Source organism: Antechinus flavipes, chromosome 2, assembly GCF_016432865.1.
Source record: "Antechinus flavipes isolate AdamAnt ecotype Samford, QLD, Australia chromosome 2, AdamAnt_v2, whole genome shotgun sequence".
In the NCBI taxonomy this organism is placed as follows: Eukaryota; Metazoa; Chordata; class Mammalia; order Dasyuromorphia; family Dasyuridae; genus Antechinus; species Antechinus flavipes.
Genome location: NC_067399.1, coordinates 641370524 through 641384250, shown reverse-complemented (window position 1 = coordinate 641384250; position 13727 = coordinate 641370524). Strand labels below are relative to the sequence as shown.

The 13727-nt window shown below is 60.0% G+C and overlaps 1 protein-coding gene across 1 annotated transcript in view; it reads left to right on the top strand.

Moving 5' to 3' along the window:
• Window positions 1-13094, top strand: part of ARID3B (AT-rich interaction domain 3B) — a 49030-nt gene extending 35936 nt beyond the window's left edge. The window contains exons 5-9 of the mRNA XM_051982249.1: window positions 7647-7830; window positions 7939-8207; window positions 8333-8587; window positions 10201-10299; window positions 10809-13094. Coding sequence (XP_051838209.1) covers window positions 7647-7830; window positions 7939-8207; window positions 8333-8587; window positions 10201-10299; window positions 10809-10972 — 971 coding nt within the window. The 3' untranslated portion in view covers window positions 10973-13094. The remainder of the gene's footprint in view (window positions 1-7646; window positions 7831-7938; window positions 8208-8332; window positions 8588-10200; window positions 10300-10808) is intronic.
• Window positions 13095-13727: the final 633 nt, after the last annotated feature.

The following is a 13727-nucleotide window of genomic DNA, read 5'->3' as shown; positions in this document are numbered from 1 at the left end:
GTCCCTGTCCTTGGTCTGTTCTGGCTTCTGAAAGTCGAAGAGCCGGCCTCTGCCGCTTCAGGACCGGCCACTTTTCTGAGGCCATAAAGCTCGAACCCTTGACTTTCTGCCGTTCTTTCTTCAGGCTACACAACTGCTACTGACATGTCACTGCCGTATTTAGCAGTCACCTGATATGCTGCAGCCAGCTGTGACTTATCCTCAGTAATGGAAGAATACAGGCCATTGAAAAGCACAGATAATCCAAACAGTTCCCTTCAGCCCTCAGAGCCGGCCTTCTCTCCTTCCAGATCTTTTCCCGGGGCTCGTGGCAAGCAGCGGAATGGGTCCTCTTGCGTTTCCTCTGTCTTTGCCAGTAACCTGGCCCAAGCAAGGAGGAGGGAGGCGAGCTTAGCGCACGTCTGACTGCCTGTGAGTCGGGACCAGCGTGCTTCTGGAAGCTTTAATTGGAAAATGATTGGAAGGAGGATGTGCTGCAGCGGGTGGGAACGTTGGGGAAAGCAGAAGGCCGCTGTGGCACGCAGACTCCAGCAGAGAGCTGCAGCCCCTGCTGTCCTGTGGCTGTGGGTCAAAGTGATTAGATAATGGACGTAGGATACTTTAGAACTTGGAAAACACCACGCACTTTGTCAGCCCCCTCGGCCAGAGACCAGCGGCTCCCAGAGTAGGGAGGAGGATGAGCGGCACTTGGGACTCGGGCTTCTTCTGCCGAATTCTGCCTTCCCTTTCTTACAGAGGGCGTGTGAACCCTTTTGAGGGCAGGGAGGCTTAGCTAGATCCAGAATGACCATTGGTCCCGTCAGAGGATGCTGTGTGGGCTGGAGGTAATGCCTCATATTGATGAACTCCTTCCTCCCAGGGGCCCTTGGAGGCAGGCGGTGGGAGCGGCAGCAGACGGGTCTTATTTAAAAATGAGGAAATGCAGGGTCCCGGGAGAAAAGGGACTGGCTGGTCAGTCTTCAAACTTCTGTAGGGCAGGATCACTGTTTTCTGTTTCTTTTTCTTCCTTTGCGTTCCCAGATCTAAGCCCAGGGCCTGGCACAGAGTAAGTGCTGAATCAGGCATGGATCTAGCATTCTCCCCACAGCACCACACTGTGGCAAAGGGGGGAGCAGTCCCAGACAGCCTCCCCCACTTTGAGGTGATGATTCAGGTGCGAGGTGTCAGTGCTGGAAGACTGCTGATTTTTGGAGTTGGGGCCTGGGATGCTGGCCAGACCTGGGGGAAGAAGTGGCTTCAACAGCACTTTTAGCACTGTAGAAATATTCTGTTGGACAGGTGCAGCTTCATCACATGCCCTATCTTGGGGAACAGTCCACCTGGAATTTGTTCTGAAGAGCTCCTGACCCTGCGCTCCAGTTACCTTCAGGAAGCTATTTTCTACAAAAACAGTTTCTGAGAATGTCCTGGGTTACTTCCTTCTCTGTAATGGAAGGGTTAATCTGCAGAGGCATGGCCAGGAATAGGGCCTGCCTTGGATGGGCTGAGTGCTTCCCCTCACCTTCTGGCCTACTCGACAGTTTTTCTGCCAAAATGATTAATGATCCGTTCTGAGCCAAGGAAAAGCAGTAAGGGTCTTTAACAGGGCCGTGCCATAGGTCCCAGACCCCAGTCCTTTAGTAGTTGTCATGAAGACCTACATTGGAATCCATTTGTGTTCTCTGCTTCCGGGTTGCTTCCATAGTCCCTGGACTATGGAGACTCTGGGGATGGAGGGAGATAGGCTTCCTCTCAACATATTGCTCTTGTCTCACTCCCAGTTCTTTCCCTTGGGCAAAAGGGGATCATCTCCTTTCCTTTCCCCATCCCCACCCAACAGAGCTATTTTTCCAGACTTTTTATCAGGTCATTGCCATTTCAGAGCATTCCTTTTACAGCATCAGCTGTGCCAGTCCTGGGTGCGCACCTTGTTTGCATTGGCCTCCAGTGGCTTCCTAACAACAAGGGTTAAAGAATCCCAGCTTCTTTCAGTAGATCGAGGTCTCCATAAAAGCCTTTTACATGGCTGCCTCAGGCTGCCTCCAACTTCCAGGCTGAAATCTGATAAGGGGCTGCTTTGTTGGACCTGTCAGTCTCCTTTATTGAGGAGGGAACCCGAGACCAGTGGCATTTCTCGGGGTGCAGATAAGGCCCAGGACTCCTGTCAAAAAGAACATGATTAATTACCCTCGATTCCAGCTCCCGCTTTGAGTGCAGTGACTGACAGTCCACAGGCTTACACATCAGGTGCTGACGTCCCCCTCTGGGAGGTGTGCTGGGGCAGTAGTAGTGACCCACAAGAGCTCTCTGGGTTTTTGTTTATTTCTCTCCCAATACCTACACGTAGCAGATTAACATCAATCTTAAAGGAGTAAAGCCGGCCGAGTGGCAAGCACTGTAGGGAAAGGCCCTCGTGAGGAGGAATTAGGGGAGCCTGATGGATCAGCCTAGATGGCTGCTGAGGTCCCTCTAACTCAGATGCTGTGATTGGGAGCTCACAACTCGTAGGGCCTAAGGCAGCTTTTAGCCTTTGTTCAGCAGATGGCACCTTTACTGCTGCCTCTCCTAACTAGCACACAAGCCCCCTCACGACCTGCTTCTCATCTTTCTGATTTATTCTCCCTAATCTCAGTTTCCTCATTTTTAAGTTGGCTAAAATAGCCTTCTGCCCTTTGGTCTTTCTACTTGATAGTGAGTTTGTATTTTACTTTAATGTCAGGATGTTTTGTGGTTTAAGGTGATTTTGCTTATCAACAAAAGATAACAATATAAGACTATTAGCTGTCTTCTTTTGGCTCCAAGAAGCAAAAGGGAGACATGCCCCAGATCCAGCCTTTCTATAAGCCTTTTTCATGGTACGAGTTACTGTCAAAAGCTCCCATGTCCAGCCAGCCACAGTTACACAGAATTTTGGTCATTGTGGTACAGCAGGCCTGGGACAGGTACTCCTCCTTGCTTTTCAGAGGAGCCCAAGAAAAGACCCATGTGTCTTCTACCAACTCTTCTAGAATTGTGTTAATTAACCTGGAAGTGGATGAAATCAAGGGAGATCAAAATAAGGGAAACAGAGTAATGCTGAACCTGAGCACCTGATACTGTAATTTCAATAGCTGACTTTTAAACAAAAAGGGATTTCTCCTATTCTCTAGTACAGTATGATATCACAGTCAAAGAATATCACAGCCGGAAGAGTCACTTCCAGGTAATTTTTGGGTTTTATTAGTTATTTTGAATGGAATCTTGTTATTCTCTAGAAATGCTGTTGGTTTGTGGGCTTATTTTGTAGTTATCAGTTGCTCAATATATTTTCTCAATTGGTTTCTTTGCTAATTCCCTGGGGTTTTCTAGATAAAATGTCAATTTCTCATCATCTGGGCATCATTTTGTCTGCTCTGCCTAGGTTTGATCCTTTAATTTCTTTCTTTTGGCTTGTTGCTGCTGCTGACATTTCTAGAACAATGTCACGTAGAAGTGGGAAGCGGAGGCATCCTTGCCGTCCACCTGAGCAGGACTTTCCTTCTACAGCATCCCTGCCGGGCGGTTCCCCACCCTCAGCCCTGCAGGGATAGGGAGCACTCGCCAGGCTCTTTAGGGGAGCACAAGCATCTCTCCTGCTTTCTCTAGCTTCCAGGTGCCCCCTCTCCCACTCCCCCTACCTGGCTTAGGGGCGGCCGGGAGACAAGGGGAGGGAAACGGAGGCAGAGCCTGAGGCCCAGAGAAGTGCTGGGAGTGACTGCAGGGAGTGGGGACTAGAACCTAGAGCCACTGAGCCCTTCGTATGATCGGCTCATTCGCGATGATCCCTGATGAGCTGTTTGTGGAAGTCCAGCTCGACCTCGGGCCGATAGTGCCCCCCGGGGGTGCTCAGAGCACTCGGGGGCCCTCAGAAGGACTGCAAAGAGAGCCATTCATTCCCCCCCATTCCCCCTCATGCCAGGGAGCAGGAGCATAGAAATCACGTTAATTCTCAGAGAGAAGCCCTTGTCTGGGGCACACTGATGGCCCACTGGCCCTTTGGCCCAGGGGAGAGAACAGAGATGGCTGTACGGCACTAGAGCCCCGTGGGAGTGGGGACCCTCAGGCAGGATGCTTCTGGAAACAAATGATGGCGTTCGGTCCCACTGAGGAGGATTCTCTTCCTGCACCGTCATTCCCAACCCCACAACAGCAGTTACAGAAGGACTCCCTCCCACGCCACCTCCCGATTTACCCCACATTTCTTTGTGTTCCTTCAGGCAGGGAAGTGGTCAAGTGCCCGTTTTCTCATCCTCAGTCGCCGCGAGGGCCCTGCCCAGGCCCAGCCTCACAACCCCCTCCTTGCTTGTTCCCTTCCTACAGGCACCTGCCGTGTGCAAGCAGCCATCGCCAACGAGAGCCTGCCCGGCCTCCCGGGGCCGCCGGGGCAGTGAGCGGGCAGAGAAGGCTCAGGGGGAGGGAACCGCCTTCTGGAGGAGGCCGAGCTTGGTTTGGGAGGATGGACCGAGGGTACACCGAGGACTCGGGGGAGACAGCCCAAGTTTGAGATGTTAGGGGGACCCCGAGGCTCCTGTTGGGACGGAGTCTGGGGAGAGGAGGGCCTGGTTACAGGGAGGTTTGAGAGCCAGAGCTGGGTCAAGCCTGGAGTTGGAGAGACCTGAGTTTGGCCGTGGACTCTGACGCTTGGCGGGGTGACTGGGCCGCTGGGCCAAGGGCTCCCTGAGGGGAGTTTGTGCCTCCATCGCTCGGCCCACTTTGGTCCCGTTCCCTCTGGGTCTGAGGCACTTGCCATTGCAGGAGGTGTCAGGGATGGGAAGTGTCTGGGCGGCTGCAGCCCCGTGGTGACGGTGGCCACTGACAGAGGGCGGCAGCCGGGGAGACCGGGGCGCCTCTCAGTTGGCCCTGCCCTGGGCCCCAGACAGGTGCGGGTCATCCTCCCGGCCTTGTTGGCTCGCGTGGAAAGGGAAGGGAAGTCCTGAAGGGACGTGGGCTTGGCCCAACCCCCAGTGAGAGGAAGGTCTCTTCTTGAGCCGGGGCTGCCCAGAAGGGCGGGACCACCACTCCTGCAGAGACGGCGGGCAGAGATGGGCCCAGGAGAGGGTTTGCAGATGGACGGACACGTCACTTGGAGCTGATGAGGAAAGGAAGGAGGGGAGATACCAGGCCTCCACACAGAGAGGGAAGGCAGGCAGTGAGAAGAGTGCCAGTCCTCTCCGAGCCTTGCTCGTGGACTTCGCGATCAAAATCCTTTTCTGTTTTTGTTTTGACCTTCAAAAGAAACGTCTCTTGGTGTGGGGCTCCCGCAGAAGCTCTTTACTGTCCCTCTTTTCCTTCAAATGTTTGAGACCTCCATCTGATTTGGATTAACCGTTTAAAAAAAAAACCAAAACCCCTCTCCACCAGGTCGAGTCGGAGGGGCTGAGATTCCAGGACATAGAAGGAAAAAGCCCTGGTGGTAGAATGTGGGGGAGGAAAGGCAGAGTGGAGGCTGCTCCCTTATCTGATCGGAACAGGGCCTCCAGCCCCCAGGGCAGCTGAATAAGAGATCCCAGAGATTGGGGTGGGGGAGGGTCGAGCGAGAGGCCGGCTTGTGTACAGTAAAATGAATTTGCCATCAAAAGGCAACAAGTCTCCTACCCTGACCTGGGCGCTGACCTTTCCCTCTGGAATTCTCCCCTCTGACCTCTGAATCATTAATCCCGGGGCTGCCAGATGACAGTAATCCATCATGCACTCTGACAGGCCTGGGGCTGGCCCTGAAAGGACCAGGGTCCGGGCCCCTGCCCCCCTCCTCCCGCCCCGTCCCCTGGTGCTCATTAGCAGCCCTTCCTGCCTGGTGCCAGGTTTCCTAATAAAGTCCCCGGCTCCGCTCCCTTCCCGTCATGGCCAGTTGGCGGAAGCTTGTCCAGCCCTTCCCCCCAGGGGCCCACGGGGCAGAGATCCAGAAGGGGAGGGACCTCTTCGCTGCCCCCCGGCCTATCGGGGCCGGTCAGGCGGCTTCTCAGCCATGGTGCCCAAGGGAGCTGGGAGCAAGCTGCGGCCGCGCCAGGGTGGGCAAGGGCAGGGCCGGGAGAGGACGCAGCGGGCGGAAAACCTGGCGCTCCTTCGGATTGTCTCCGAACCTTCCGAATTGTTACTTGGAGTCACACAACGGGAAAGCTGGGGAAGGGGGGGAGCAGCCCCGTGCTCTTGCTGAGGGGGAAAGTACAGCCGGAGAGGGAAAGGCCCTTCTGGGGGGACGTTCACTAGGCTCTTCCGGGGCAGAATACTGAGAGACCTGAGACAGCTTGACACGACCCAGGCTTCCACGTGAGGAGTTTATGGGCTCGTTAAGGAGATGATGGACACTGAGATTACTGTGGTCCTGCCGGTTCGGCCGGGCAGAGAGGGAGCTCGGGGAGGGGCTCCGGAGGAGAGCGACTAGCACGGGCCCCTGCAGACGGGGAGGCTTCCTGGGGGAAGGTCCGCTGGAGCAGCTGCTGAAGGAGCCGGCCAGACGAAGGCAGAGCAGGGAAGGGCCCAGATGTGTGGGAGAATGCGGCCTTTCCAGCTCGATGGGAGCAGGAGCAGGTCCCGGTGGGAGGGTGGGACGGCTCCAGACCAGGGGCTGCGGGAGGGCCGGGCCGATGCTCGTTTCTCCATCTTAACTGAGCATCTCCTGGGGGCCTGTGAGGCCCCGACTCTGCTCTCAGAGGCCGAGGGGGCCGCACGTGGGTGGGCAGGATGCGCTCCCTTACTTGTTGGGGTCTGGGCTGCCCAGGATTCCCAACAAGCCGGGCTACCTCGAGCAGGATGCTCCCTCTGCAGCCGCCCGGGCTTCCGGGTGGGGGGACAACTTGTGTTCGCAGGAAGCGGAGAGAGCCAGGTCCTGGTTGGAACCTGCGTGGTTCTCTCTCAGAGTCCCAGGGCGGCGTCCAGTTTGTCTTGTCAGGCCCCAGAAGCTGCCCGGCTCGTCTGCTTTACCAGCCGTCGGTCATGTTGGAGGCAGGGGCAGGGCGATTGCTGAGTTGGGAAGGACCCGGACGGTGTCCCATGCACGTCTGGCCTGGGGGGAGGGTCGCAGCCATCAGTCTGACCGGCTGCCAGGCCGCTTTCAGCCCTCCTCTCCCACACAGTCTTCCTAACCCAAGCACCCGAGCACATCAGTCCCCAGCACAAAAGTCTGCGCCGGCTCCCGACTGCCTCTGGAGCTCTGGCCGTGGACTCGCCGTTCCCCTGCCTGGGACCCTCGCTGTGGGCTCCGGAGAACATGGATGTGAACCCTCCCTCCCAGATACACACTGGGGGACTGGACAAACGGCATCCTCCCTCTGACCTCGGGATCCTTCTCTCTTAAATGAGGGAACTGGACACGGCCTCTCGTGGTCCCGGTGCCGAGCCCTTTCCTGACCCCTTTGGCTCTTAGTGTTTCCTCCCTTCCCTCACTTGGGACTCACTCACCTGGCCCCCAGGAGAAGGCCTGGTCTCGGGAGCCGCCGGCAGCTCCCTTGTCTGTGTCCCGAGGGCATTGCCCGTGATTGGTGCTGCCAGGGTAAAGTCCAGCGAGCTGGCGGGAGGCTCCCGGACAAGCAGGATTCGGGGCCCTGAGAGGGGACCCTCTCTAATGAATTCCTATTCATTCCTGACTCATCAAGTCTCCTTGCATGGTTTGATGTCGTGTCTCCTCTCCTTGTCCTTTGGGGCGATTTTAGGGACTCCCATCAACCGCATCCCCATCATGGCCAAGCAGATCCTGGATCTCTACATGCTGTACAAGCTGGTCACGGAGAAGGGGGGCCTGGTGGAAATCATCAACAAGAAGATCTGGAGAGAGATCACCAAGGGCCTCAACCTGCCCACGTCCATCACCAGCGCGGCCTTCACCCTGCGCACCCAGTGAGCGCCCGGCTCCTCGGGGAGGGAGGCGCCTGGAGGGTCTGGGCCCTGGGGCGGGGGCCAGGGCAGGGAGACTGTGTGACCTGATCCTCTGCCCCTTTCTCCCAGGTACATGAAGTACTTGTATGCTTACGAATGTGAGAAGAAGGCTCTGAGCTCCCCAGCCGAGCTCCAGGCCGCCATCGATGGCAACCGGCGGGAGGGCCGGCGGCCCAGCTACAGCTCCTCCCTCTTCAGCTACTCCCCCAGCACCCCCGCCGGGCCCGCCTCCCTGCTCTCCCCGCCGAAGATCCGGTTCCCCATCCTCGGGCTCACCCCCAGCAGCGGCGGTGGGACCAACAGCCCTCGGCTGCCCGCGGCCGCGGCTCTCAGGAAAGGTCAGAGACTCCGGGGGCTGGAGCGGGGAGGGAGGACAGCCCGGAGAGGCCTCGGGCCGGGGGCCGCGGGGGGGCCGTCCGGGTGTTGCTCCGGGAGCCCCTCACCCTCCTGATCCCGTCGGCAGGTGACGGGGTGGCCATGACAGTGCCCATGCCCAACCGGCTGGCTGTGCCAGGGACCTTGGGGGGGGGCCAGCAGGCCGGCCCCCGCACCGCTACCCTGGAGCAGCTGCGGGAGCGGCTGGAGGCCGGGGAGCCTCCCGAGAAGAAGGCGTCGAGGATGACCGAGGAGGAGCAGCGCTTCGTGCAGCAGGCTTTCCACCGAAACCTGCTGAGTGTGGCCCGGCAGCTCCCCATGAAAGTCAAGATCAACGGCAGGGGTGAGGAAACGAGAGCCGGGCCGTCCCGCCCTTGCCTCGGGGGCCCCGCAGGGGGAAGGGCCTGGCCAGGTCCGGAGGGAGCCCCGGGAGGGGGAGCCGGGCCCCGAGGGGGTCGTGGACCCCCCCCCCCACTCCTCGCACACCTGGAGGCAGGGCCCACGTCTGGGACTCCCGGCCCTTTTGATCCAGTTAAATTAGAGGGTTCAGCCCTCATCCCAGACGTAGGCACGGCCAGGGCAGGTCATTCCGGGGCCCAGCTCGGGCTGGGGCAGGGAGTCCCTCCCTCCGCAAAGGCGAGCCCCCGTGCGTCTGCCCGGGCGGCGGGAAGGAGGAAGTGCAAGGTTGGTGCGGGATTGCCGTCCTCCCCTCCCCAGGGTCCTCTCCCTCCCGTCGTTCCCCTTCCTGCCGTCTCAGGATTTAGTCGGTGTGTGCCGGGGGCCTCGGGGAGGGGACTGGGCCTTCCCACTCTGCCTCCCGAGACGGGAGCCCGAGCCCCGGCCTCCTGAGGCTCCTCCTGCTGCGCGGCCGGTTCCCTGAGCTCCTCTCCCGTTCCCCTCTGAGGCGCTTCTCCCCGGGCTGGAGAAAGGTGCCGATGGGACTTGGGGGACGGAGAGGGACGGGCTGCCCCGGGGGCTCTGAGGGACAGACCTGGGAGCTGGCTCCCGGGGACCTGCGCGCCCGGCCGGAGGCCCAGACACAGGCTGCACGTGGGCTCGGAAAACCGCAGACCAGCCCCCTCGGGGCCGCGTTTAATTGTGTTAAAGCGCGTCCTGGTCCCGCCCTAGTGCGGCCGGGGTGGGCGCCGCGGCTCCAGAGCCACTCAGACTGGCGCGCAGCCCCCCGGGTCCCAGAGCGGAGCGCGATCTATGCCAGGAAAAGTTGGTACGTTCATGCACCCGGGGCTCGCGCTAACGCTGCTCGGGCAAAAGGGTCCCAGTGGGAAGAGGGTGAGCAGGGCTGGGGGCTGGGCCCCGGGTGGGCTCTGACGGGCAGACCTCGAGCCGGGATCCGAGGCCCAGGAGGCAGCTCGGAGTGGAGACAGCCACTGGTCGGGGCCCCGAGGCGCCTCCTGCCTTGGGAGAGGCGGCCTGTGCAGGGGGGAGAGGGGGCGCTGGCTGGGCGGGGGCGCGGGGAGCTCCGACGGTCAGCTCTGAATGCGGGGGGTCCCAGACAAAGGAGATCCCTGGGAAAGACTGAAATAAAAATCCTGAGAAATCTTCTCCCCCACTTGGAAACCATGGAAACCCTGCTCCCCGCTGCTTTAGGGAGAGTCCCCCGATGTAGGGCACCAGGGGCAAGCCCGGCTCTCCTCCTTGGCCGTAACCGGCCGAGACCGGGGCTCCTTCCAGAAACGCGAGGCCAGGAGCTGGGTCAGCAGGAATGGGTGAAAGTGGGAGCCACGGAAGCGGGAGGGATGGTGGGAGATGTGGCAGCAGCCGCGGCCTCTGATCCGAGGCCGGCCGGGGGGGGCTGCTCCCCGTGATGCTGCCGCACCGCGGGCTCAGGGCAGGGCCGGCCTCGCTGCTCCCCCCGGGCCCCCACGCAGAGCAGGAAGGTCGGGGAGGGGAAGCTCCAGCCTGATGGAGCCCCGCTTTTTCCGTCTCTCCCAGCAGAAGATCGCTCGGAGGCGGCGGCGGCGGCACTGAACTTGTCCACTGGCGGCATTGGCAGCATTAACATGTCTGTGGAGATCAATGGCACCATCTATGCAGGTGAGGGCAGCCCCGCCTCCCCGGGGAGCCTCGGGGTCTGCGCTCCCGAAGGAGGGGCCTGGTGGGGAGAGCTCCCGGCCTCGGGAAACCGGGCCGCCCTCCCAGCAGCGCCAGGCCCCCTTTAGAGCCGAAACCTCGTCGGCATGGAAGCCGTTCACGTGTTGTCAGGGCCCGCGGGCAACGGGAACGGGCCAGGTCTGAAAACGTTCGCCGGCCCCTGGCCCCAGCCCCCGAGTGACCGCTCTGGGGCACACAGAGGCCTTCCCTAAGCAGCCGCGGCCTTCTTGTGGCAGGATGGGAGGGGGCGAGTTCCCGGGGAGACCCCGGGCATTTGGGCAGCCAGGGAGGGTGGGAGCCGGCTGTGGGCTGTCTGAGAACTGAGGGAGCATCGGGGTGTTTGGGTTCTTGGCTTTGATGTCACTCCTGTTAGCTTGACGCCCCCCACTCCCCCGAACGTGATTGAAAAGGTGGCAAACACCGGCTCCTCCCCATGTCTGTCCCTTCCTCAGGTGTGCTGTTCGCCCAGAAGCCCGTGGTCCACCTCATTGCCAGCCCGGCCCCCCAGAGCACCTGTAGCAGCAGCAGCAGCAGTGTCAGCTCCCACTGCTCCCCAAGTCCTACCTCATCCCGGGGCACCCCCAGCGCAGAGCCCTCCACCAGCTGGGCCCTCTGATGGGTCGGAAGGCCCAGCTTCCCATCTCAAGAGCCAGGAAAGGAGTTGAACGGTTTTTACCTCATCACTCAGCACCCATTTCCAAGACCATCCGGCTGGACGGCGAGGGCCCAGGCTGGCCCATCTGTCCGGCCCCATTCAAGTCCTGCTGCGTCCCTGGGGAGGGAAGAAGCTGGAGGGGAGGGAGGGGCAGTGCTGTCCCATCAGCCGTTGTCTTAGTTGATGGGGAGGGGGTGGTCTCTAAGTGACTGGTGTCTCCCGACCCGGAGCAGCACAGTGTATCGACAATCTGAGAGCCGGCAGGGGGATTGAATTCCCCTCCATAAGCCTTCCCCTTTATTTATTTCCCTTCCAACTTGCCCGTCATCATCACCCCATTGTCACTGACTCATCCTGCCAGCTCTGTCCTTAAGCTTCATCCCTCCCTCGAATCAAATGGGAGAGATGATCTCTTGTCACGTCCCCCCTCTCCTCCTGGGGGGGCGTCTCCCTTACAACCATCCCACCCACCCTGCCCCCTGGAAGTCTTGGGGTACCGGGAGGGGATCCCCTTCCCGGTGAGACCCAGGGCTCCCCCTGCTCCATTTTTAACTGCCGCACAGAATGGGGCCTGGGGCCTGAATGTAGCCTTGGGGAGCCCCAAAGCACTGCTGAATTATCTACTGAGGGGAGGGGATCACTGCTTCTCAGGGTCTTGTCTAGTTCAAGGTCACCCAAGGGTACTCAGCCCAGCCCATCCCTTCCACGTCCCCGTCCCCCCCGACCCTTAAATCCGCATGGCCTACACTCCACTGGCCAGGCCGCCCCTCGGCTCTTCCACCCCCCCTTTCCATCCATCTCCGGGGGCCGCCTCAGCGCCCCCACGGGTCCCCAACCTGCCTGCATCGGGTTCTTTGAAATACCTCAGATTTGTAATTGTTGATGTTTGATTCTTCAGGAAGTATTTGCATCTCTGAAATCTTTTTATATGTGTTTTGCTGACTTTGTTTTTTATTTTTATTATAATAATTATAATTATTATTATTATTGTAGCACCAAAGACGAAAAAAGCACCCCACCCCCACGCTAAGCAGATAGCTTAGTCTCCCAGTCCTAATGGCCCTTCCCTCGGACCTCAGAGACAGGGCAGGGAAGGCAAGAGGCAGATGACTCAGGGATAGGAGCCAGAGGAGGGGGCGCCTAAAACTCGTTCCTCGCGCCAGCCCGGGTTTCTCGCTTCCCCTGGGAGAGCAAGGCCCCTTCCTGCCAAAACGGGGCTCGTCGCCACTCGGACTCCGACCCCGTGGTCCCACTTTGGGGGGCAAGGGCCTCGGGGCCTCCCCGGCTGGAGCCTCCGAGCCCGGTTTTCCAGCTGCCCCGGCCCCGGAGAGAGACCTCCCCCGGCTTCCTCTTCTCTGGCCCCAGGCTCTGGAGCCTGTTGTTTGAATGTTGTGACCGGAGGCACTTCTTGCACAGAGACCCGTGGAGGCTTGTCCCATAGGGAGGAGAGGGAGCCTCCCAGTGCGGCGCGGTCAGCCCGACACGGGGGAGAAAGGAAAACCACTAAGCACGACACGTCCAAGTAGCCTCGCCTCCTTCCTTGGGCCGGGGACCCCCTCCCCCCCCGCAGCGCTCGGAGAGCCCACCCTCGGGTTGGCCCTGGTGGGCCGGAAGCGGTGGCTCTGGAAACCCGCCTCCCCCACTGGTCCGTCCCGGGCCCGTGCTTGGAGTGCAGTTCTCAGGGGTTCGGTCACGCAGGATGGACTTTCCACCTGGAGGAAGCAGAAGCAGCCCAGGAGGTCTGTGGCGCCGGCCTCCCCCGCCGAGCGGCCTCCCAGCCCAAAGGCGACGTGGGGGGCACGGAGAGGAGGACCCAGCAGAGGGCCCGGCTCCAAGATCTGCTTCCCCAGAAAGGACCTTTTTTTAACCAAACAGTGAGGGCAGCCGCGGCTCCCTCCGCCCCCTCCCCATATCTTATCTATTCTAACCGAAGAAAATGTGATAGCACCTGGGTAGCCTAGGCGGTGGATGAATACCTCAGATGTCTTCTTACAGCAAGGGTCTGTATATGTTGTTGTTATTTTCTATCTTACACGTTCTCTGAATGTTTATATTCCAATAAACTTCTACCTCTTCACAAGAAGCGGCCCCGGCTCTTTGCTGCCATCGCTGCGTAAGCTCTTTGTCGCCCGCTGAGCGGGTGGCCGGGGCGGAGGGCCGCGGTCCGGGAGTGAAGGAGAGACTCCTCCAGTTTTGGCCTGGAGCCAGGGGCTGACCCCCCCACATACAGTCCCCTCCCCATCTGGACCTCCCGGTTCTGAGCCGAGGGATGTTCTGCCGGACGGGTCGGGAGGGACTTCTCAGAGCCCCAGGAGCATCGCTGCAGACGAGTGTTGTCGCAGTCGTTGGGCTCTTGGGCGCTGGGGCTCAGCTGGGCCCCCGAAATGTGCTTATTAGGAAATAGCAAGTCATCTGGGAGCGAGTTCTCGGGATTAAGGGGACGTTCAAAGGCAGCGAGCGGAAAGCTGCGAGCCCCGGTGACTGGAGCCCGGCCGAAGGCCCTCGGAGGGAATGCCGGGGGTGTCCCCCTCCAGGGGGCCGGGAGCCAGTGCGTGCTCGTGGGGAGCTCTTGAATGGGGCTTTCCAGAGGGTACGGGAGCCCAGCCTGCTGAGTCCTGCTGAGCAGGAGCCTCCCCACCCGCGGGACCAAGCAGAGATTTAGGACAGGGACTCCCAGCCCCCGGGCTCACCTTTGTGGGGACAAGTCCAGGAAGTT